At 42.0% G+C, this 22730-nt stretch overlaps 3 protein-coding genes and 1 long non-coding RNA gene across 6 annotated transcripts; 2 read left to right on the top strand and 2 right to left on the bottom strand.

The window, feature by feature from the left end:
* The first annotated feature begins 68 nt into the window (after positions 1–68).
* Positions 69–10606, top strand: slc15a1a (solute carrier family 15 member 1a). Its single transcript, XM_052081659.1, has 23 exons — positions 69–172; positions 236–279; positions 2731–2818; positions 2915–3056; positions 3875–3994; positions 4087–4186; positions 4405–4495; positions 4705–4788; positions 5604–5686; positions 5777–5863; positions 5984–6073; positions 6291–6335; positions 6402–6434; positions 6532–6620; positions 7121–7202; positions 7332–7451; positions 7804–7956; positions 8037–8083; positions 8744–8851; positions 8941–9052; positions 9142–9279; positions 9694–9801; positions 9969–10606. Exons 1-23 carry the CDS (start codon positions 166–168, stop codon positions 10191–10193), a joined length of 2196 nt encoding a protein of 731 aa, XP_051937619.1. The 5' UTR covers positions 69–165; the 3' UTR covers positions 10194–10606.
* On the bottom strand, positions 833–1752 carry sdhaf3 (succinate dehydrogenase complex assembly factor 3). Its single transcript, XM_052081709.1, has 2 exons — positions 1667–1752; positions 833–1568 (listed from the first exon to the last, which is right to left on the bottom strand). Exon 2 carries the CDS (start codon positions 1555–1557, stop codon positions 1189–1191), a length of 369 nt encoding a protein of 122 aa, XP_051937669.1. The 5' UTR covers positions 1558–1568; positions 1667–1752; the 3' UTR covers positions 833–1188.
* On the bottom strand, positions 9830–11647 carry LOC127611286 (uncharacterized). 3 transcript variants are annotated; one of them, XR_007965284.1, is made up of 3 exons: positions 11585–11647; positions 10934–10989; positions 9830–10115 (listed from the first exon to the last, which is right to left on the bottom strand). It is a non-coding gene; the product is annotated as an uncharacterized LOC127611286 (long non-coding RNA). The 3 variants fall into 3 exon arrangements; XR_007965282.1 differs by lacking the exon at positions 11585–11647 and adding an exon at positions 11356–11472; XR_007965283.1 differs by lacking the exons at positions 10934–10989; positions 11585–11647 and adding an exon at positions 11356–11472.
* Positions 11351–21943, top strand: stk24a (serine/threonine kinase 24a (STE20 homolog, yeast)). Its single transcript, XM_052081683.1, has 11 exons — positions 11351–11499; positions 14287–14517; positions 15629–15685; positions 15794–15902; positions 16266–16423; positions 17340–17525; positions 17644–17789; positions 17853–17988; positions 18575–18646; positions 18734–18870; positions 19224–21943. Exons 1-11 carry the CDS (start codon positions 11458–11460, stop codon positions 19255–19257), a joined length of 1308 nt encoding a protein of 435 aa, XP_051937643.1. The 5' UTR covers positions 11351–11457; the 3' UTR covers positions 19258–21943.
* Positions 21944–22730: the final 787 nt, after the last annotated feature.

Below are 22730 nucleotides of genomic sequence, written 5' to 3'. Positions count from 1 at the left end.
TCAGGGACTCGGTATCTGTATTATATTATGCTACCGCCCACCGTAAAACTAACTAGTCAGCAGGATGGGAGGATGTATGATTGTCCAGTAAGCATTAGTAAGGAAGAAACATTGTGGTCACTCAAGTGTGAATGGTCTTCCAATTGAAAGCAGCTTTTTGACACGATGGCAGGTGAGTTTTGTTGAAGCCAAAGTTATTAATCCATATCACCCCTAATTGTGTTGTTATTTTTAGGCACAGATTTTAAGGATCCAAAGAAAGGGAAGAGTAAAGGAAAGGTAAGAAAAAAACATTTATTACACCTCCATGTTAATGGCATAATGATGTGAAATGAAGTGATGTAACCTAAAGCGATACAACAAATGTATGTGATCAACAAAGTGGGATGGCATTGCTGAATTGGGAGATTCACAACAATCAAGTTACCCACAAATAAATTGTAGCAAGATAATGTATAACATTCCAAAGCTAGCTAAACAAAAATATACTTAGTTGGCTGGAGAACTGAAAAAACACTTTAGAGTTTGGTACTTGTATTATTGGGGTATCATGAACCGTCAACCATTTTAACTTGCAAAGATGTAACACTTAGTGGTTCGCATCATGAACAATAGATTCTTTTACAGAGGTTGCACAGCAGCTATTCAATACTTTTATTTTCACTTACCACTTTTACTTAAGTATTTGTTTGGAGAACTACTTTGTAAGTTTACTAATTATTCTAACTGACATGTACTGTAGTGCAAATTTTGGCTACTCCACCTACTGTACCTAAATTGGCGATTACATTTCTATTCTCTGGTATGTTGTATAATGTATTAGCAATGAAGCTGTGGGCGGCCATCTGAAGTTTATTGCACATGAACATGGAATATGAACCAGACAGCCATACAACTTCATCGGACAATTTAAGGGTTAACAAAAGATTAGTAAAGTCAGACGTGAGGTAGCCAAGTCAATCCGAGGTAGGGCTCACCCATTGATTTTCAGAGGTGCAGAGTAAATACATACACTGAAAGTAATGAGGACATCGACACCATTGCCTCGGGACAGTTTCTTACTTCCATGTGGATTATTGAGGCTCGACAGGAAAGCTATGATGATCTGTGTATTTTCTTCGCATCTATGATCAACTCGGAATCAAACTGTAGAACGGGCTCCCCACGGGGCACACGGGTTCTGCTGGTTCATTTGTCTTCCTGAATATTAAACTGATTATTAGGTTTGGTGGATTCGAGCAGTAGCTCGTACAGTTGTCCTATTTGCTCATCTTGGAAGTCTTTTAATTTCTCCACCGGGATGTTGTGCCCGAATTTCAGAGAGCCGTTTTGGTCTCTGACTGATTCCAGAACTTGCGACTGCAGTGTGTCCTTGTAGTTTTCCCATTCTCTCATGAAGCCCTTCACTTCTTCGGGCGAAGCGTTTTTGTGTCTTCGGAATTCGTCTTTCACGTAGTTGTCACCGAGGGCTCTCAAATGTATTGGCAGGAAGCGATGCAGCACGAGAATCCTTTTGTACAACGATAAAACCTTCGAGGCCTGCGCGCCGGCAGCCATGGTTGATACACCTAAGAAAGATCATAAAGAAAATATTTGTTTAAAAAAATAAAAAGTCCATGCTCGCAGCAAATAGCAAAATGCATCGGTTAAACGGATATTTATTTACTTAGCTCGTCCTTGTCTATGCTGGACGGCGGACGTTACCCTGACATTGCTTCCGTCAGTCAGCCCTCTTGAATCACACACGGAAACTCCAAATCTCGCGATATTATGGAGAGTTAAAACACCGCAGCATGTTCTCGACGGACAGAAGGAAAATGAACTGTGGGTGAATATGAAATTAATTGCCGTCACATGCAGCGGTTTTACACAAATACTCCACTTTTGGTTTATTTAGGTGAAACTTAAGTTTACTGGGAAACGGGATTTCATTCGTCAAGCAGTGATCTTGCTGCAGGGGAGGACACATATTGTCCTTTTTCACAATAGCCTTTTTATTTCATAATGCCGTTAAAATTGTTTTGTAAAAGTCGTCTATTATTTTATAAAATCTTGGAAAAGAAATAAAAAGTTATTATTTTAAAAAGTATGTCAGTGTTAGAACTAATATGAAATATAAAATTATAATTAGATATGAAACACAAAACACGTTTCCTAATTATATTGCCTTATTTTACCATTAACTGGCCATATTCTATATTTGTATTTTTTTTAATTGTGTTTGTATTTATTTCATTTTGACGCTTTGGCTTCGACAGTCTGACAACCTGCACATCGTTCAAACAAACTCGGCTTTTTAGAGTGACAAGATAAACATTGAGTAGGCATTTCATGCTCATGACATACAATACAATACAATACATGCTGATTTATATAGCGCTTTCACAACAGCGGCAGCTGTAACAAAGCGCTTTACAAAACAGTTAACAAAGTAAAATGATAAACACAACACAACATAAAGTAAAATAATAAACACAACACATAACATAAAACACGGACAGTCATGCAATTCTAACCACTTTTCCATCACACGCTTTGTTGTTTGAAGCTGTTTGAGATGAAAGAGGAGAGAATCAAAGTGTCCTTTAACCAGTGGATCATGAACTGATGTTAGTTGAATCGGGTTGTGCTGTGAAGGAAGCAACAACTTGAAAACAACCTGAAAGTTTTGAGACGGAACGAGGTTTGAGGATTGAGATGCATGTGATTGCTCCTTCTGCTTTTGCGCAGGATGTAGTGGTATGTGGCTACCCGCTCAGCATATTTTTCATTGTGGTGAATGAGTTCTGCGAGAGGTTCTCCTACTATGGCATGCGAGGTGAGAATCGATGTCTTGTGCACGAGTCGCACATCCACAGCTAAGCTAAGGATACATCTGGGAAAATTGGTGTTGACTTTTCTTGCTCATCCACAGCTGTCCTGGTGCTGTACTTTAAGTACTTCCTGCGCTGGGACGATGACATGTCCACGTCCATCTACCATACTTTTGTCGCCCTGTGCTACCTCACTCCTATTTTGGGCGCGATCGTGGCCGACTCCTGGCTTGGGAAATTCAAGTGAGTGGCTGCCTCAGCTTCTGTTGATTGAACTAGTGGCGTGCGGTGAGGTGCATGGTTGGTGAGGCACTGACTCCTTTAGTGTCAGATTTACAAATATATAAAGCAAAAAAGGGTAGCTTATTCAATTGACTAAACATTATATTTGCGACATGTAGATACACGGCAAGCAGCACAAGCCAGTTGCATGTATCAACACAGTTTGTGATGACTGCGCAATGCAAAGGGCATTCAGAGGTGAGGCTCTGCATCACCTGCCTCCCCTGACCGCACGTCAACTTGATTCACACTGAACGTCTTTTAAATCAACAGCGGAGTTGCGTAAAGTACTCGAGGGAGACAACGTTTCATTCGGTCAGTCACAAAACATAGTAGTTGTGGTCACAAGATTTTTCATAACGTATAAATGTAAAACTTTTAAAAATCTTTTTTAACCCTGGAGAACCCACAGGTTCAAATTTGGCCCCTATAAATTCTGATACTCAAACGCTACCCTTAAATCCCAAAGGGTAAAATTTGGCCCTAATCCAAAATTAGGATTAAAGCATTGAATATATGACAAAACATATATTTTGGTGTTTCAATGAACATACAGCAGTCATTTAATGTATAATTCATCATTTTCCCAAGAAGAAAATGGTTCTTGGGTTCTCCGGGGTTAAAAAGGGCTATAATGATCATGTTGCTAGGGAAAATGTCTTTTTTATTTTATTTTATTTTATTTTATTTTATTTTATTTTATTTTATTTTATTTTATTTTATTTATTTTTTTTTGCATTGAAGACTGACATTATTGCGTTTGTACTTCCCTCCCCCAGAACCATCATCTACCTGTCCATCGTCTACACGCTGGGTCAGGTGGCCATGGCTGTCAGCGCAATTCACGACATCACCGACACCGACAAAGACGGGACACCCGATGACATGACCTTTCACGTGTAGGTTTCTGTCAAAGATAGTTTTCGAAAGTGAAGTGTGGGAAGTCGATGGCTTGTTTTGAACCATACGACTTGCTTTTGTTGACAACCAGTGTCATGTCAATGGTGGGCCTCTTCCTAATTGCTCTGGGCACCGGGGGCATCAAACCTTGCGTGGCTGCCTTTGGTGGGGACCAGTTCAGTGACAACCAGGTGAGATTTCATTACCTTACTGGTTACTCATGATGTAGTTTCGGTAAGGAATAGGCATGGAAACAAATAAATACAGACCGCCGAATATTCAATGGCCTTAGCACTTCACATTTGCCATGCTCCTTAGTAAAAGTACATTCCAGCAATCGCCTTGGAGATTTCAATCAATTTGTTTTGAAAACCAAATACTCAATTTTTTTTAATACAACCCTCCGCAGGAGAAGCAAAGACGAACCTTTTTCTCTGTGTTTTACCTGTGCATCAACGGAGGCAGCCTCCTGTCAACCATTATCACTCCCATCCTGAGAGGTAAGAGAAAACTGACCACAAGCACATTTGACACAGAAAATGGAGCCGCACTGGGTTAGGTGTGACATTTTGAGGTTAAAAATAGCATGCGGCAAAATAAAATGCTCTCAGTCACCACTGCTTTATATTTGATTTTTTTTTTTTGTACAAACATACCGTCGTCAGCCGTGATGAGATCTTCGCGTTTGTTTTGCACGTGTACGTGGCAGCTCAAGAATGTGGCATCCATACCAAGCAGAGTTGCTATCCCCTCGCTTTTGGAGTCCCCGCTGCTCTCATGGTGGTCGCGCTGGGTATGTATTTCCGTGCCGATGCGGATTTGGAGCTGGGAGTCGCGGCTTGGAGTTTGAAGCGGATTATGTGGGACAGGAGAAGTGAACTAATCTCTTTTCGTCAATGGACGCTACAGCTTCGTGTTTGCTTTCAAAACTTTGCTTGTAGCAGACGTGTGCACATTTTTCAGCATGATGTCTCTGATCCACTGGTGAAAGGACACTTTGATCCTCTCCTCTTTCATCTATAACTGCTTCAGACAACAAAGTGTATGCAGAAAAGTGGTGAAGATTGCACGACTGTCTCTGTCCTATGTGTTGTCTTGTGTTATTTTTGTTATTTTGACTTCAAAATGGCGCCGCGAGAGTGGCTGCCTTTCCAGCAGCTCCTATTTTTTTGTTGTTCTACTTCTTCCTTTCATAACTTTGCTGCTGTGAATCTGGAATTTCTCCATTGCGAGACTAATAAAGGTTTTCTTAATCTTAATCTTTGTAAATAGAGACGCGTTTTCCATGTAAATGCCCTAATTCGTTCCAAACCCCTCCAGGAAACTGCGAGTAGCAGCCCTTACTGTATTTTTACCTTTCGTATCTTGAAATTTCATTCGTAACAAGAGGCAATATTTTCCTGTTGAGATGTTTCCTAACTTAAAAATGTCGTATGAATTGACGTTGGTAAGTAGAGGTTCTTTAAACCGAACCATCCGTGAATCGTGTGGCACCTCCACGTATCGCGGGACATATCGAATCGGCTTTTAACGGAGAGCTTCTCGCCTTCAATATATGGATACACGGCTGTATAGACTGACTGATAATGTGTGATGTGACCAACGCAGTGGTGTTCATCGCCGGCAGTGGCATGTACTACAAAGCCGAGCCTCAAGGAAACATCATGATGGATGTTTGCCGATGCATCGGTGTAAGTTTGTTGTGTGTTTTTAGTTTTTGGGTGGAGTTTTCTTCAAGTGTCCGTGCCGCCGTGACAATTTTTGTTTTGTTTGATTCTCAGTTTGCCATTAAAAACCGCTACAGGCACCGAAGCGGCAGATATCCCAAGAGGCAGCACTGGATGGACTGGGCGGAGGAGAAGTATGATGTAAGTTTGGCTTGAATTGTTTGTATCAGCAGGTTTCATAACTGAGTGCTTATTTTGAAAATATTCTTCTCATCAGCAATGCTTTGTGTTTGTCTCTGATTCTTCCTTCCTTCCCTGTAGAAACTGCTTATCGCTCAAATCAAAATGGTGCTGAAGGTCCTCTTCCTCTACATTCCACTTCCAATGTTTTGGACTCTGTTTGACCAGAAGGTGCGTGTACAATCATTAGGCATGTTTTTGTTGTTGTTTTTTTTTGACAAGCCATTCTGTTTTGTCTTTCGCTTTTTTACCTTTCATCAAATTCAAAATGTTCCTAAAGCTCAAATCTGAAGTGAAGTAGGGGAAGAAAAAAAACTAATTCATGATAGGGTCAAAACACTCACTTGTTACGGCCTTCCAAACACTATTTTTTTTTTTCGTTTTGAAGGGCTCCAGGTGGACTTTGCAGGCCACCACCATGGATGGAAACTTTGTAAGTTCACGACTTCAATGGTGAAGCAAAAATGTGTGTGCGCTACTAAGCTGCGTGTGTCTTCAGGGAGCTCTCGTCATCCAGCCCGATCAGATGCAGGTAGGCCTGAAGTAGAGTCATCGTGTTGAATGAATCATTGCGTGAACGTGGGTGTGCGTGTTGCGCTAGCCTCACTCTGACTGTGTCATTTTAAAAGACTGTTAACCCCATCCTGATCTTGACCCTGGTGCCCATCATGGACAGTGTTATCTACCCTCTCATCAAAAAATGTGGCCTAAACTTCACGTGAGTAACACTTGAGGGTAACTAAAGATTTGCAGAGGTCTTCACCTACACTGCTCGCAAATAAATTAGGGATGTTGCCACTAGCAGGTTGCACTAAGATAAGATAAGATATCCTTTATTCATACCACACTGGGGAAATTTACAGCCTCCAGCAGCAAGAATGTATGTAGAAAGAAGAAAGAGAAAAAAACAACAAACATCTTTCAATTAAATGCAATATGAACACAAAATGGATAAATCGCAGTACTATTTACAATTTTCCTTCACATCATTTAATTACTATTATTATTATGATTGTTATTTTTTATTCATCAGATACAGAGAGACTGGAAGATTCACAGAAAGATGCTCATATATTGCCCTGGGCATTACTTACCGGCATTAAAAATGCATTTTTTATAGGGATATCAAGTAATATTGCATAGATTTAGGGATTTGATAGTATTAAGAAATAATAACTAGTTCTACTGAAATTATTGCATTGGTATTTGTTTCATTAGGCCTCTGAAAAGAATGACCGTGGGGATGTTTCTGGCAGCGTTGGCCTTCGTCTGCGCTGCTCTGGTTCAGGTTGAAATTGACGTAAGTAGACGGTGAATTATGTGTTGACATTTGTTTCAAATTTCAATAAGAGGTGGCGTGTTTTGTGCCTCGTAAAAATAAAAAGTAACACAACCAATAAATTACCTTTACTTTTTTTTCTTTTTTTAGAAATCACTGCCCACATTCCCATCAGCATCACAGAGTCAGTTGAAATTATTAAACATGGGGGCTGAGCCACTCAAAGTCACACTGCCCAACAATGTGCAGCTGGAGCTCCCTCCAAATCAGGTATGCCATTATCTCTTCAAAACTATAATGTAATAGACTGCTCTTCATTCACACAGATGTTAGAATCATTGTGTTTATTCTTATTTTGACCAAACGTGTGTATCCTGATAAGAATGTGTTTTAGGGTTTCCCCCAACACAACTCCCCAAAACTACTCCGTAGCGCCCACTGGGAAAAAAAGGGAAAAAAAAACATTGTTCCCTGACACAAGTTTGCCCCGTTAAGCTCACATTGGGTACAGATACCGCAACAGGACACATGAAAAGTTCCACCGAACGGGAAGTCGGCCATCTTGAGTCAAAACCGCCAATTTGAGCACATTCCAAGACTTTTATATTTGTGTGTGTGGCAGGCTAGCGAGCAGTACTTGACATTTGCAGAGGAAGAAGTCATTGTGTCCGTGGAGAGCCGCGTAGGAGTAGGAGTGACAAGAGCACTCTTTTTAACCAAGGGAGTGCGAGAGACACTTCTGCTTCCCGCAAACATCTCACGCGAGTGGCTACTGGTGAGTTCTGTACAATTCAAATGCATCAAGACGCCTGTAGGGGGCGTAGCAAGTAAACGGCCACTTTGTGCTTCTCTCAGACGGAGGATCTGAAAGCCAAGCCACAGCAAGGAAATAACGCCGTCAGGTGCATGACGTGTTATTATATGTATCATTCCGTCCATTTTCTAAAGCACTTTACTCATAAAACTGCGTGAGAGCTGGAGGCTCTCCCAGCTGACCTTCGACCAACAGCCATTTATACTGGCATTCGGTTAAATGTTTAAGCCAGGGGTGCCCATTAGGTAGATCCTGATCTACCGGTAGATCCAAGACAGGTCCCAAGTAGATCCGAGGAGTGTCGAGAAGAAAAAAAACAATCAGCCATTTGTGTGTCTTTGTTGATGTTAGTAATATATTTTTTGTGTTAATATACACTGCACACTAATCAGTCTCATTTTCACCAAAAAAAAAATATTTAATTTTTTTTTTTTAATTGTAAAAAAGTTAAAATAAAATAAAGGAGGTAAATCTTTAATTTGTGTGTGTGTGTGTGCGTGCGCGCGCCGGTAAGGGTAGATCCCGTGAGGTTAGTTGATCAAAAAGTAGATCTTCGATCCAAAAAGTTTGGGCACCCCTGGTTTAAGCGCTGGAGAATGATACCACAAATGAATTTCAAAATTTACAATATTACACCACCATAGGACTTGCTATAGAAAATGGATGCTATTTGTCCATAGTTCATACATACCTGTAGTACACGGAAAATCTACCATTTAATTGTTTGTTTGTTTGTTTTTCATTTCAGATTTATCAACGGAATGTTAACAGGAGTGAATGTGTCCATAGCTGGAGCAGAGCCCACTTTACTCGAGCCGGAATATTATTCAAACTATTCCCAGATTAAAACTGGAATGTAAGTACAGCAAAGGTTTTACAGGCCATTGTCAACAGCAATCATAATAATGAAGCTAACGTACAAATGTATGATTTTGCAATTTTCAGCACCACGTTCACCATAAGGAGCGGGTTGGAGTCATGCGACTACAGGAGGGAGTTTGGATTCGGAAGTTCGTACACTTTTCTTATCCACAGCACGTTCAAGTTTGGCCCCTCTGTGAGTTTGCCATATGCATCGCCGGCAAATGTGCTCACGTATTCATTTTCAGTGTTTCATATATGGATTTCTTCTTTTTTTTTTTTTAGTGTCATGAGTCTATTAGCGCAGTCGAAGACATTAAGCCCAACTCGGTTCCCATGGCCCTCCAGATCCCACAGTACTTCTTCATCACTGCGGGCGAAGTCATGTTTTCTGTAACAGGCCTGGAGTTCTCCTACTCACAGGTAAATCCGTACTGTATTGAACCGCGTATTTGTGTCTCGTCAATAATGTACAGTAACTGAGCCCTGCCGCGAAGAGCAAAAATCTATCAGTAACTGACACGCCGCAAAAGGTGTATAAGGGGCCTATAGATGCTGCACGATGGTACCAATGCACTCTTTTTCTATTAGAAAGGCTTTTCTAATAGAAGCTTCTCCCTTTTTTCATCTGTGTTGCACATAGAGCATATTTGACAATAAAAGCTGACTTGACTTGAGTTCACCTCAACATAGTTGCACGGTACCAAGACGCAACGACTCAGGGCAGAAAGAGCACGAAGAAAGAAAAAATATTTTTTGCACGTTTTCAGCTATTCTCTTCAAACGTGTATAATTTGTGGAGGTGTTTTTGCCTGTATTTAAATTTTTGTCTCAAAGGCGCCAAGTAACATGAAAGCAGTGCTGCAAGCGGGCTGGTTGTTGACTGTGGCTATCGGCAACTTCATCGTTTTGATCGTGGCCGAGCTTGCCAAGATACCCGAACAGGTAAAAAAAAAATCATAATAAAGAACAATTCAGATTCAGAAAACTTTGTTTATCCCCGTGGGGCAATTAGAATACAATCAACAATAACAATTGCAGAAATAACACCAACACCCAAAAGTTGCAGTCGTGTGGTGAGATAATGATTCGTTATTCCTCCTTGTTTAAAGTGGGCAGAGTACGTCCTCTTCGCCTCACTGCTGATCGCCGTCTGTTTCTTCTTCTCCATCATGGCGTACTTCTACACCTACATGGATCCTGCTGAAATCGAGGCCCAGTTCAAAAAGAATGTGGATGATGACAATGATGACAGAGCCCTGAAACAGAAGATGAACTTAACGAGAGACTCTGTTGAGAGTGATGAGAAAGATGAAAACAAACAAACTCAATTGTGAAAAAAAGAACAGTGTGATGCCATGACGCCAGTGAGACAATATGGCTAAATGTTTGAACTTATTATTTCAATTTTAAAATGCACTGTTCAACTTTTATAGTCTTCCTTAATTATGTAACATAATCAATCATTTTAGGGAATATTGTGTGATTGTTGATGAGAAAATGGAGTACAGTACTGTATATTATTTTGTTTCTTGTAACAGTCCAACATAACTTTCATCCAACACATTATCAAATGTCATCTCATCATCTAAACATTTACAATTTATAATGAAGAAGGATCCTCACCACAGAACCATGAAAAAAGCATGTTGCTACACAGATATAAACAGCAGAATTACAGTTACAGACAAGCGTGTTACTTAAAAAGATATCATTTGCCGCTGTTAATAAAGATTTTATGATACCAACAGTTCAAGTCTTGTAAAACTACATTTACTTTAAGTATGGCAACCCGTTCGAGTATTTTGACATCTCGTGAGTAAAAGTAAAACTTGGGGAAAAAAACCCTCAAAGCACAGATAACTGAAAAATATACTTATGGAAAGTAACGAAGTATTTGTTATTCGTTACTTCGCACTACTTCAGGTAAGACGGTCGTCCTGAACTGTCTTTCGAGTAAAAACAAAGAGCGTACTAGTGTAGCACACGGAAAACGAATATATGCTCAAACCGTTTCCCCCAAATGACACGATCATGAACTTTTGTCACCATTTGTGTTCTTCTGTGACGCGCGGACCTGAGCTGACGTCATCCGCACACCGCACTGTTCTTCGCTACGATTGGCTGCGCCCACTAAATGAAAATGACATTAACAAAGATGGCGCCGGGAGAGCGAGAAAAGCGTTGAGAGCAACACACGATACAACTACATAACAGTGCATGTTCGGAAATTGTTTGGGAATATTTCGTGACAGGGACTCTGCTTTGGTAACGGGATGATTTCGCGTACATTTCGAAGGCCCGGGCAGGACTTGTGAGATTGAATTGAAGCGCAAACGAACTGTTTGCCAACTAGCAGTTGAAGTAGCTTAGCGTCGCGAGCGTTAGCTCACTGCGGAAGGCAAGCAGGGTACGCGGTTCGAAGTACAAGGCGACACAAGTCGAGCCTCAGGTTGTAAACCAAACAACTTTTGCTTCCGACACCGTGACCAGCCTCACCAGGACTGCAGTGCGGACCGCGTCGTCTAAAACAGAGGTCGATAAAGCGACCACATCGCCGAAGAGGAAACGAGGTGGGAAGCTCTTAGCTGACCTGACGCCATGGCTCACCCCCCGATACAAAGTGGGCTTCCGGGGATTCAGGTAAACTCCATACAACGAACACCGAAACAATCTTTTCATGAAATTATCACTGCCCGTGCGTTTCCTCTCTCGTGTCACTACTAACCTGCAACTATATCTCGACTTATTCCTACACCTCTGTACACTTGTAAGGTTTACAACTACGTTGACGCAAACAATGCCATGTCATTTCATCAGAACTTCTCTAAACATTTTTTTTACACACAACCTATTTTTTGGTTGCTCAGGTCAACGTAGCAACAGTACATTGTGTGGGAAAAAGATTAGGAGCTGTTAGGTTTAATAGCAATACCCTAAACATGGTTGGGTTTTTAAAAAATGGGAATCAAGTTGGCTCTCTTCCATCTGTGTAGATTGACGTCATCTGAATATTCTGAGCGCTTCCACAGACATACAGATAAAATATTTTAGTAAAATGTTATTTTCAATTGCTAAAATAGTATTAGCAATTGAAAATGTGTGTATTCTGAGTAAAGGTAAAAATAACTTCCTGTTCCCTCAAGATGACGTTTCTCTACCGGTAGTCTGTTATGCACCTGCAGGTTGAACAAAATGTGTTATTTCTGAACCTGTCTTCCTCATAAGAAGTAATGAAAAGTAGAAAAAGAACTTGTTCAGACTTAAAACCGTTATCAACTCTCTAGGTGAGGTAAAATAAAATCTTGGGGGGGTGCAGCATTTAAGTGGAAAGTGACTTATGTGCTTTTTATCATTCTGAACTCACAAATTATATAAAAAGTATCTTTAAAAGTAGGGACAGAACGATTGGCAGAATAAAATACAGATTGCCGATCATTTTTAAAATATACATTTAATGAATAAAATGACGATGGACTATAGTTAAAGTATAGTAAATTTTATGGATGTGGTAATCAGACTCTGATAGTATACGTGTGTAGAACACCTCTATACTGATCCTGAAAACCCAAAGCATTTGCGAAAGCAGTAGAATCATAGTTGCTTAAACAATGAATTTCAAATTCCTTGATTGTTTGTGATTTTAAAATAATTTAGGGAACCACTGGAGGATCCTAAATACATTTTCCCAATTGATAAAAATAAAAATGGAAAAATTGACACAGCAGTTCCGCTATTAAACAAAAATAGTGATCCTCGCAGCTGCAAAGATTTGTATCCTTGCTGAACATTTTTCACAGAAGAAAACGTTTTTGTCAAAAACCAGACGTGTGAAACCAACACGCTCCTCTTCTTGTTTGGAGCGTTCGTAACAGCCTCAGTTGAAAACTAAGCTGAGGACCGCACGTGTACCAAGGCCAACGAGACATTGTTTTGTATGGTGAGGTTTTGCAGTACTTTTTTTTCCACACCGGTACACTACGCGACCCCAAATGCAGACATGTCAAGAGGTGGTAGACATGGAATGGAAAGATTTTTCTGGATTTTTCTGTACTTGGAAAGCCTCTCTCACAGCGAAGCAAATAGCCGTGCCTACACACCACGGGTAGTTTTGGAAAATGCGACCCGCCGCCACAGGTTCCGATAACCGTGGGATCGTAATTTAGCGAATCGCGAGAGCTGTTAGTGGCGAGGGGTGTGTCCTTTGGATGGCATAACGCGATGTGTTTGCGGTGCATGCGAGCGAGCGTCTAACAAAAGCTTTTAGTCAGTGGCCGTAAACGTGCTGACAGCGACGATGGTGAGTACGTTCCCACTGTGCGTACTCTGCTCCCACAGCGCACTTGTTGTTTTTGCGGAGGATGAGCTCCACATTGTTTTCACCTGGATGACCAAGCGCAGCGATGTTTGGATAGTTTTTTTGCTTGTCTTCTTTCCGCGGCGTATTATTCCACGCCGACCAACCTCTTTGTTGCAAAGTCCTATCGCTATCAAATTGAGTAGCCCCCCACCGGTTCCCCGATGACTGCACTTTTTATGAGAGCAACAACTTGGCCGTCCGGTATTCCCTACCACGCATTAGCTCTTTTACAGGAAACTGTCCTCCCGGGATGGACGCTCATCAGGAATTTGTGAGCTAGCACATTACCGTCATAGGGCTGGGATACCTGCTACTTTGAGCATCGGATGTCCATTGAACATTAGTTTATATTTCTGCTTTGGGGAAGAAAAAAAACGTAAGCGATATCGATGCATTGTCACGCTAAAATTGAAACATTTTCATTTATAGGCATCTGTGCTAAAATGCTTGGCTTGATTGTGTCGTGTGAAAGGAAATGGCAGCGGCTCACTTCAGGACCACTCTGACGCTCTGTCACGGGTGTCAAAGTTAAGGCCCGGGGGCCAGATCCGGCCCGCCACGTGATTTAATGTGAACCGCCAAAAGAAAATCATGCGTGTCAACTTGCATAATCCTTGCTAAGATATCTTATCAAAATGTCAAATTGTCATGTATAATAAATAAGATTTTGTTACCCTGTTTACACTCACTTGAACAATAATTGACTATTGTAGTTGGATGATTTCAAAACGAGTAATACATTAAATTTGGTGCGTACAAGATGTGACGGTTTTTTTTTTTCCACTGTCGGCCCTCTGAAGGAAGACGTAACTCCAAAGTGGCCCGCGACAAAAATTAGTTTGACACCGCTGCTCTACGGGTAAATAAGACATTTGAGTCAATAGGTCCTGCACACGCTAACCTTCTAAATGCTGTTTTGTGTTACTCCGGTCACTGCGGAAGCTTGTCATTGGTCTTGATGCTTCGGTCAGGAAAGAGAAAATCAACAGAATCGGAATGCGTCAAATTATGAGGTTGGTTGTTTGAATTTGATGTCCTCGTCTCACGCGATGTATTCCCTGTCCCCTCAGAACCTCAAAGCCGATCCAGAGGAGCTTTTCACCAAGCTGGAGAGGATAGGCAAAGGTTCCTTTGGGGAGGTGTTTAAAGGCATCGACAATCGCACTCAGAAGGTGGTGGCCATTAAAATAATTGACCTGGAAGAAGCCGAGGATGAGATTGAGGACATCCAACAGGAAATCACAGTTCTCAGCCAGTGTGACAGTCCTTTTATCACCAAGTACTTTGGATCCTATCTCAAGGTGAGCTCATGCGGGAACATCCTGTATTGAACTCGGAGCACGCCGTGCCCTTCCTTAATGTCTCATAAATATTGCAGTCGGTGTGGTTTAGCGGGCACGTCCTTCAGTAATTCAAGCGGTCGGACGCGTGTACGTCTGGAGATAAAATGAACCAGCTTGTCAAATAAAGGTGAAAATGTGCATATTTGTTTCCACCCGCAAATGTCTCGAAAGATCTTGGCTTTACGTTTCCATCCAAGGAGAGGAAAATCTTTGGCGTTTCAGTCATCTCTCCTTAGCTGCGCTGACAACAAAGGGCCAGTTGTGAACTGTAAATATTTTGTTCTCGTTATGGCAAGTTCTCACGTTGTGCGATTTATGCTTCCAGCGTCTCTAATAGCATTTAGTGTGGTACTTAAGGGGAGCACGGAGAGTAACGGCAGTCCATTATGTCAATTATTCCTCTGGCTGAAAGAGAGAATTGTTTTGGGGGGGGTTTCTTTTTTTTTTGCACTTTGGCTTGTCTGATGTTGATTGATTAATTGATTGGTGGCATAGTGCAGTTATGATTATCTCAACCAAAGAAGCAGTGGAATGAAAAAAAAAAATCACCCCTCGTAAAACTTTGCCTGACTTCTATTGGCAGAGTCCGAAAATATGCGTCTGTAAATTCTATTTACGAACGCGTCTTCATACGAAATGTTCAAGTTGCGAAACGGCTCAACAGGAAACTATTGCCTATTGTTACGAAAGATGTCAAGATACGAAAGGTAAAAATACAGGATGGCCTGCTCCTCGCAGCTCCGAGTTATCTGAATGCAACATACTCATAGCTGCTCTGCTATTGGCTATTACGAGCATCATCCTGCCATCCCATTGGCTAAGAGGGAGCTCTACCGAATGTGTCTACGTGTGTAGAGAAATGGAGATGTGTCGATGCAGCGTCCTCATCATTCCCCCCTTGGGCCATGAGGCGTTCCAATTTTTTTTTTTTTTTTTTTTTAAACGTCAATGTGAATCACCCAGAAAAAGTGTTCACCAGTCAGACGATCGCTCCCTTTGCTGATTTTTGCCCCCCCGTCCCCATAATGTTTCTCTAGTGAACACTCCGAATGCCTCTCGTATTTTTCAGGGAACAAAATTATGGATTATTATGGAATATCTGGGCGGAGGGTCTGCTCTTGATTTGGTAAGTGGACCAAATCACTCAACGAAGATCATTCCATGCGCTTTGTTTTTTATTTTTAAATGTCAACTCATGGAGTCCGAGTCTCAAACGACTGGATGCGTTTTGCAGTTGGAACCGGGCTCCCTGGATGAGACGCAGATTGCCACCATTTTGAGAGAAATCTTGAAGGGGCTTGAATATCTGCACTCCGAAAAGAAGATCCACAGAGATATCAAAGGTGAGAGAGAGGAAAGCGGATGACGTTAATGCTGGTGATGAATGCAAACCAAAGATGACCGGAAACATGATTTTATTCAAAATGGTCAAAAGGTAAAGAAGAACGCGAGGAACATAAGCAGAAATCTTCTGTTGTCACCTCATGTCTTGTAATGAACATGCGCACAACTTTTGGCAGTCACGTCACTGCCGACGCTAGCGCTAGCACGAGAAATGTGGACTGTATCGTCGTCCTGAGTTAAGCATTAAAAGTTGAGCACCATTCGTGGAAAGACTAATTCTCCTTTGAATGAAGTTTAAATTTGTGGAATAAAAGCGGCTCGGGTAAAAATTTAAAAAAAAATCATTGTCTTGACATTTGCAGCTGCCAACGTGTTGCTGTCGGAACAAGGAGACGTGAAACTGGCAGACTTTGGCGTGGCAGGCCAGCTGACGGACACGCAGATAAAAAGGAACACGTTTGTGGGTACTCCTTTCTGGATGGCGCCCGAGGTCATAAAACAGTCGGCGTACGACTCAAAGGTCAGAATGATGATTGTTGTTATGTGTATAGCGGAAAGTGACGACAAATGTGCGGAGGGGGGGAGGCAAGAGATTTAGATTTTGCGCAAATACAACAGAACATTTATAAGTCAAACTACACAATGGCCAAACTCCTGTCCTGATGCTGACGTGAAGACAACCCAGCCGTGTTTTGTAAGTCAGTCAATAGGCCACGCCCCTTCCAAGGCACACATACAATATCTTGGTTGTCCTAACGTACAGAAATTACACTTATAAAAGCAGCTGTATTAATTTACATTCGCTTTCTGTCGGTTTTTTAATACAATTTAGTGTCATTTTCTTTATGATAAACATCGCGGGGTTGTTGTCTGTGTGGCTGGAATGCGTTAATGGCCTTCCAATGAGCAATATTGATTGGACATAAAAGTTGATATATGGACCGTGGTCACGGAACAAATGCATCTCGCAGGTCAAGGTGCGGCTGTTTTGGTGGGTCTCCGCTCTTTGCAGCCGGCCTGCGAATAATGAAAGCCCACGTATTAATTGACCCCCATGATAAATGTATAATTCATTCATGATAATTGAGGGTAAGCAGTGCCAAAGGTGATTAATTATTCACCCACTCATATTATAGATCATTTTGTCACTTTTAGTCATCCATACAAAATTAGTGACTGATTGAGCAAACGAAACCCTAGTCATGATTTAAAAATGGAATCGTTATTTTATCCTTTTGCCTTTTTTTCATCTAAATGGCCCCTATTTTCGGATTTATGTCTGAGTTGGTGTCCTTTCTCATTTTCCGACGGTATATGACGCGCTGTTCTGAAATAAACAAAACCCGCGCCACTCCAGCCGACCTCTTTTCACATCGATGCCTCATCCTTTAAATGGCCTTCGTTTATTCTCATTCTTGCGGACTTTGCCCGCGCAGGCAGACATCTGGTCGCTGGGAATCACGGCGATCGAGCTGGCGAAAGGGGAGCCGCCCCACTCGGAGCTCCATCCCATGAAGGTCTTGTTCCTCATTCCAAAGAATAATCCGCCCACGCTGGAGGGAAACTACAGTAAACCACTTAAAGAGTTTGTGGAAGCCTGTTTGAATAAAGAGCCCAGTTTTGTAAGTTGGCGAGTTTTCCCGCCGCCGACGCATTGGACTCTCGATTATTCTCATATGCCTTTTATTTTCGTGCTTTTCCCCTTTTTTTTAAAATTTTTATTTATTTTTTTAAATGTAGAGGCCGACTGCCAAAGAGCTGCTGAAGCACAAGTTGATTGTACGGCACGCCAAAAAGACCTCCTATCTGACGGAGTTGATCGACCGGTACAAGAGGTGGAAAGCGGAGCAGTCGCGAGACGAGTCCAGCTCGGAGGAGTCAGACGAGTGAGTTTGTCGCGGTCACACGAGGACGCGAGGCCAAAACCGACCGGGCTGTTTTTGTTGCAGGGAGACGCAAGGGCAAGCGTCCGGAGGAGACTCCGCCGCCAACGATGACTGGATCTTCAACACCATCAGGGAGAAGGACCTGAAGAAGTTGCAGCACAACGGGGCCATGCAGCCTGCCGAGTTGAAAATCGAACCGGTAAGAACATTTTGAGAACATTTATGGAACGTTAAGTTTGGGGGGCGGGGCATTTGTAAATAATCTCAATTGGAAAACTTATGAAGATCTGCCATGCCCTGCCGTGAAGAGCGACAGTGGTCCTTGAGGGCCGAAGCTGGACCACCGGCCTGGTCTAATTGAAACTTAGTTGTTGAGGTGGCTTATTTTTCAACTGGTTTGGGATCGGGTAAAAGATATCTGGTTGTTTTCGTCAAGGTTATGCCAAATTATACAGTGAGTCAAAAGAGTACCGTATTTTCAGCACTGTAAGGCGCACCTAAAGGCTGTATTGTATTAGATTGTACTCCCTTGAGTGTGGCTCCATCTAGTGGATGCAGAATGCAACCTCAGCCACTATTGTAGCTTCTGTTCTATGCGTCTTCTCATGCGGTGCGCCCTATTTATGAAAACAGTTTTAAAATAGGCCAATCATCGAAGGTGCGCCTTATATTGCGGAAAATATGGTAAGTTGATTCCACTTTGATTTATTCCACCTGTTAATACCTATGGAAGGTTTCCAACTTTCACCACGGCAATAAAAACCTCACAAGCGGATGATTTTTAGGTTTTGCAGGAGAGTCCAAAGAGGCCTCTGTCGCAGAGCTTATCATCCATCTTCTCGCCGTTGTTTTCGGAGGTAATTAGCAACACTTTGACACAGAGCCATTTGAAATCAAAACATAACGCGGCCGGTGGCCAACTAAATACTCTGCTGTGACTGCAGCTGAAAGCCAAAGGCGAGACTAGCAATGGCAAGCCGGAGGCTGCGGAGGCCCTGCAGGAGGCCATTTTAGTGGCCGAAGACATACATCCGGGCGTGTGCGACTCGCTGGTGGCCGAACTACTGCAGAGACTTCAGAGGTAACCTTCCGCACACCGTGCCAGAGCGTTCTGACGATTATACATTTCGTATACTCAAAGCTGCAAAAATCAGACTTGAATTTTGATACCTGCATTTTGTATCTCAAAATGAATTTTGCCCTTACAACCCATTCAGAAACAATTAAGTTAAACATTAAATGGATATTTGTATACGTGTTTATTAAAATGTATCGTTTGTTTAAAAAAAAATACATGGGCAGAGGACCCTTGCGGGGTGTCACATATTAAATCACAGTTAAAAAAGTTAAATTTAGGCCGAATTTTCAAATGTTAAAAAGTGTCTATAGTTTTGAAGTGACGAAATATGTCCCCGATTTTGTCATCCACGTCAGGTTTTCTGTGCCTCAGACTGCTGCCACTCATTGAGAAAAAAAAGCACAATTGAGCGCCTCGGTGTGGACGTATTGATGAAGACTTGCAAGCCGTCATAGGATTTGTGCTCCATCACTCATTAGCCTGCCGGTGCACGCGCACGCCGCTAGAAACCCCCCCCCTGCCCTCCCCCCTCGAGGGCGGGAGAGTGGACTTAAACCATCCGTCTCTCTCTCTCTCGAGCTCTTATTTTGGAGGTGTGCGTGTGTGAGTGTGCGCGAAAGCGTTCTTTTGAAAACTCAGGTATCCTGCTTTTTAAGGTCCTCTGGGGGAGGTCAAATGAGCTCGACAGGATGGTTGTACAAACTTGTAAATATGCACATTTCTACGAATTCAAGAACAAAATAACAACGGACATAATAATAATCATCATAATAATGTGGTTGTACAAATGGCCAAACGCACACTGTAGATAATATTGGCGGCGAGGTAAATATTTTGGAAAATAGAAAGGGCCGCACGTGAGACTGCCTCCTGAGAGTAGACCACGCTTTGATTTGCGCGCCTTCTGCGTTTGTACATTTTAAAGTCCGTCATTTCACACCAGCTTATAGCAAACATCCTTTCTGGATCATTCACACGCAGCAGCCCCCTGCCGCTCCCCAAAATGCGCGTGGAGCACGATATAAAAATGCTGTAGATTTTATTTTATTTTTTTAATTGTCAGTCTGGCATACATTGTCGACAAAGGGCTTTTTGGATTGCCATCCGTTCAAGTTCATTGCTGTCCTGTGTGTTTTGGTCATTAGTTTTACACTGTGCGATATTCGGGTGCGTGTCAAGAAATTCGAATATCGTCCGTCTTGGTGCTGGTCGAAAAAAGCGCGAGAATCCCCGCCTTTGGTTGAATGAAAGAAGCGCACTTGAATTTGGAATATGGCTCCACATGACGCGCCGGCTTTTACAGGATGACCACCGAATTGCGTTTGGAATGATCTTAGTCCTGTTTAAAAATCAGCCGCTTGCGCGGGGGCTTCGTAGGCGACGATGCGATGCGTTGCGCGTAGACTTCTTTCACGACAGTTGTTTGCCCGCCTTTTAGCCGTATGACCAACTTGGGATCTTTTCTCCCGGCGTGGTACAGCTCGCTCGATTTTGCGACTAGTCACACCGTCTTCCTTTGATTGCACGAAGTTCGAGTTGAAAGAAATGCCTTTTAGGTGGCCATACAAAACACACAGGAATGCGCAGGAGGTGCGCGGTATATGCGGGAATGTGGAAAAGCGAAACGCGTGACTTGAGATCACGTCAAATGCAGTGAAGAAGAAATTAGCTCTACGGGGGTCCAACCAACAACCAAATTGATACCCATTGTCCATTTTTAAAAAATTAATAGCGCATACTCGGAGCTTTTCCGAATACAGGAAACAACATTTCTCTTTAATTCAAATTTTCTCTGAGTTTCAGGAAAAAATATAGTCATTTTCTCCAACACTCCAGGTCTGATTTCTGAACATACTGCATTAAAATTTCTTGAGGTAAACACCACTTGAAACACTGACGGCAACTCCAGATTGCTAGTTTTGATCCCGAATGTGAAGATGTGCCCAGTCCAGGGGCGGATCTATTCTCGTGGAATACAGGGCCAAAATCACCCCCGAAATCCCACAAATTCTCAAACGACTTGGGTTATCACCTTTTAACAGAAAGCTGTAAGGAACAGTTTTCAAACAGATTATTATCGCTTGATTGCTTTCAGTGTGTTTTGGAAATGAAAGATTAAGAATTTCAAAACATTTTTTGTTCTCGTTAAACTTGGACCCCCGCTGGATTAGCGAGTTGTCAGCTAGCAGTGGTTGAGCGCGTGGGGACAGTGCAGCAGTAAGACACCCGGTGGTCAGTCACGTATGCGTTGTAGCACACGCTGAACAGGATGCCATCGGTGTTGATTGTTGACTTGAATCATCCTGAGATAATGCGATGTGAATGTTTGGGGGGGGGCGGACATATTTGAGATGCTCAAATCGAAATCCCATTGAGGATGCTTTGCTGGATGCTCAGATTTTTTTTTTGTAATTTTTTTTTTTTTTTGCCACGTTCTTGCGTGGACTGAATTAAGTCCTCAAAATCAAATATTTACAGTCGACTGACTAGCCTGGTTGCTGTGTGATTTGTTTTCCGGTGGTGGTCCAAACGCACCGCCGTTCACGTTTTATTTCCCTGCTCCACAGTGAATCGTGCCATGTGACAACTCATTTCAACAAACTCCGTTATGCTTTGCACCTTTTACATTTTCGAAATAGACACATTTTCATGTGTATTTTTATTTTTGTGTGTGATGCACTTTGTCAGATTTTTATTCGGTTGCTAAATTGTGGTACTTATCAAGGCTAAAAAAAAAAAAAGTTCTGTCACGCTTACGCCGCCTTTATTGTCATTTCGCGTTCCATTTCGTGTGTGTGTTATGGCAATAAAGCACGCCGTGACAGCCAGGATGAATAATGTCTTAGCACAACTATATTCTTCTTTCAAACTATTTTTATAACCCCAGAGGAGCAGTATTATTTAATGGCGCTAGTAAAGTTAAAGTCTGGTGATGTGTCCTAAAGAATCGTTAAACACTGGAAAGCAAATGTACATTTTATGTGACGACTCCACTCGTTTGTTCATTCGACGCAGTGCTGTTGGGATTATTGGACGATGTCAAATGATGATGACAAAAATAAAAATCTAGCACAGATCTTTTGCAATTTTTGTCATTCCTTGAAACCATGACCTCAAGTTCAGTTTGCCACACTGTCCTTCAGTACCGTATTTTCCGCATGATAAGGCGCGCATAAAAGCATACAATTTTCTCAAAAGCCGACTGCCCTTGATGGTCCGTTGCGTCATCTGTATGGATCAATATTCTGATTTCTTGGACATAGTATTTTAAATGTTCTGTCAATAAAATAGATGCTGATTTATAAAGCACTTTGTTACAGCGGCAGCAGTTGTGAAAGTGCTCTATAAATCAAGCTGTATTGTATTTCCTTCAGTGCAGCGCCATCAAGTGGATGCATAACACAACCTCAGCCACTATTGTAGCTTCTATTCTATGCGCCTTATAATGCGGTGCCCCCTATGTATGAAAACGGTTTTCAAATAGGCCATTCATTGAAAGTGCGCCTTATAGTGCGGAAAATACGGATGACAAATGAAAATCTAGCATGGATATTTTGCATTTTGTGTCATTCCTTGAAACGATGACCTCAGGTTTAGTTTGCCACACTGTCATTCAGTATTAGTTTACTGACCAAAAGTATAAATATGGCGCTTTGGGCTCACATTTCATGAGCTTGACCTCAAAGTTTCGAGACATCCTGTTCACTCACTTTTCACAAACATGTATAAAGTCTGTCAGTGAGCGCTTCTCCTTTGCCCCGTGTATATATAAATTCGATTTTGTACAGCACAAGGGGGAAAGTGGGTGGGGAAAAAAAAACAGATGCGTCTTTGTGTCATCAAATACCTCACAGCAAGTTTTA

This window comes from Hippocampus zosterae, chromosome 12, assembly GCF_025434085.1.
Source record: "Hippocampus zosterae strain Florida chromosome 12, ASM2543408v3, whole genome shotgun sequence".
Taxonomy (NCBI): domain Eukaryota; kingdom Metazoa; phylum Chordata; class Actinopteri; order Syngnathiformes; family Syngnathidae; genus Hippocampus; species Hippocampus zosterae.
Note: the sequence above shows the minus strand (reverse complement) of the source record. Positions and strands in the feature narration are given on the sequence as shown.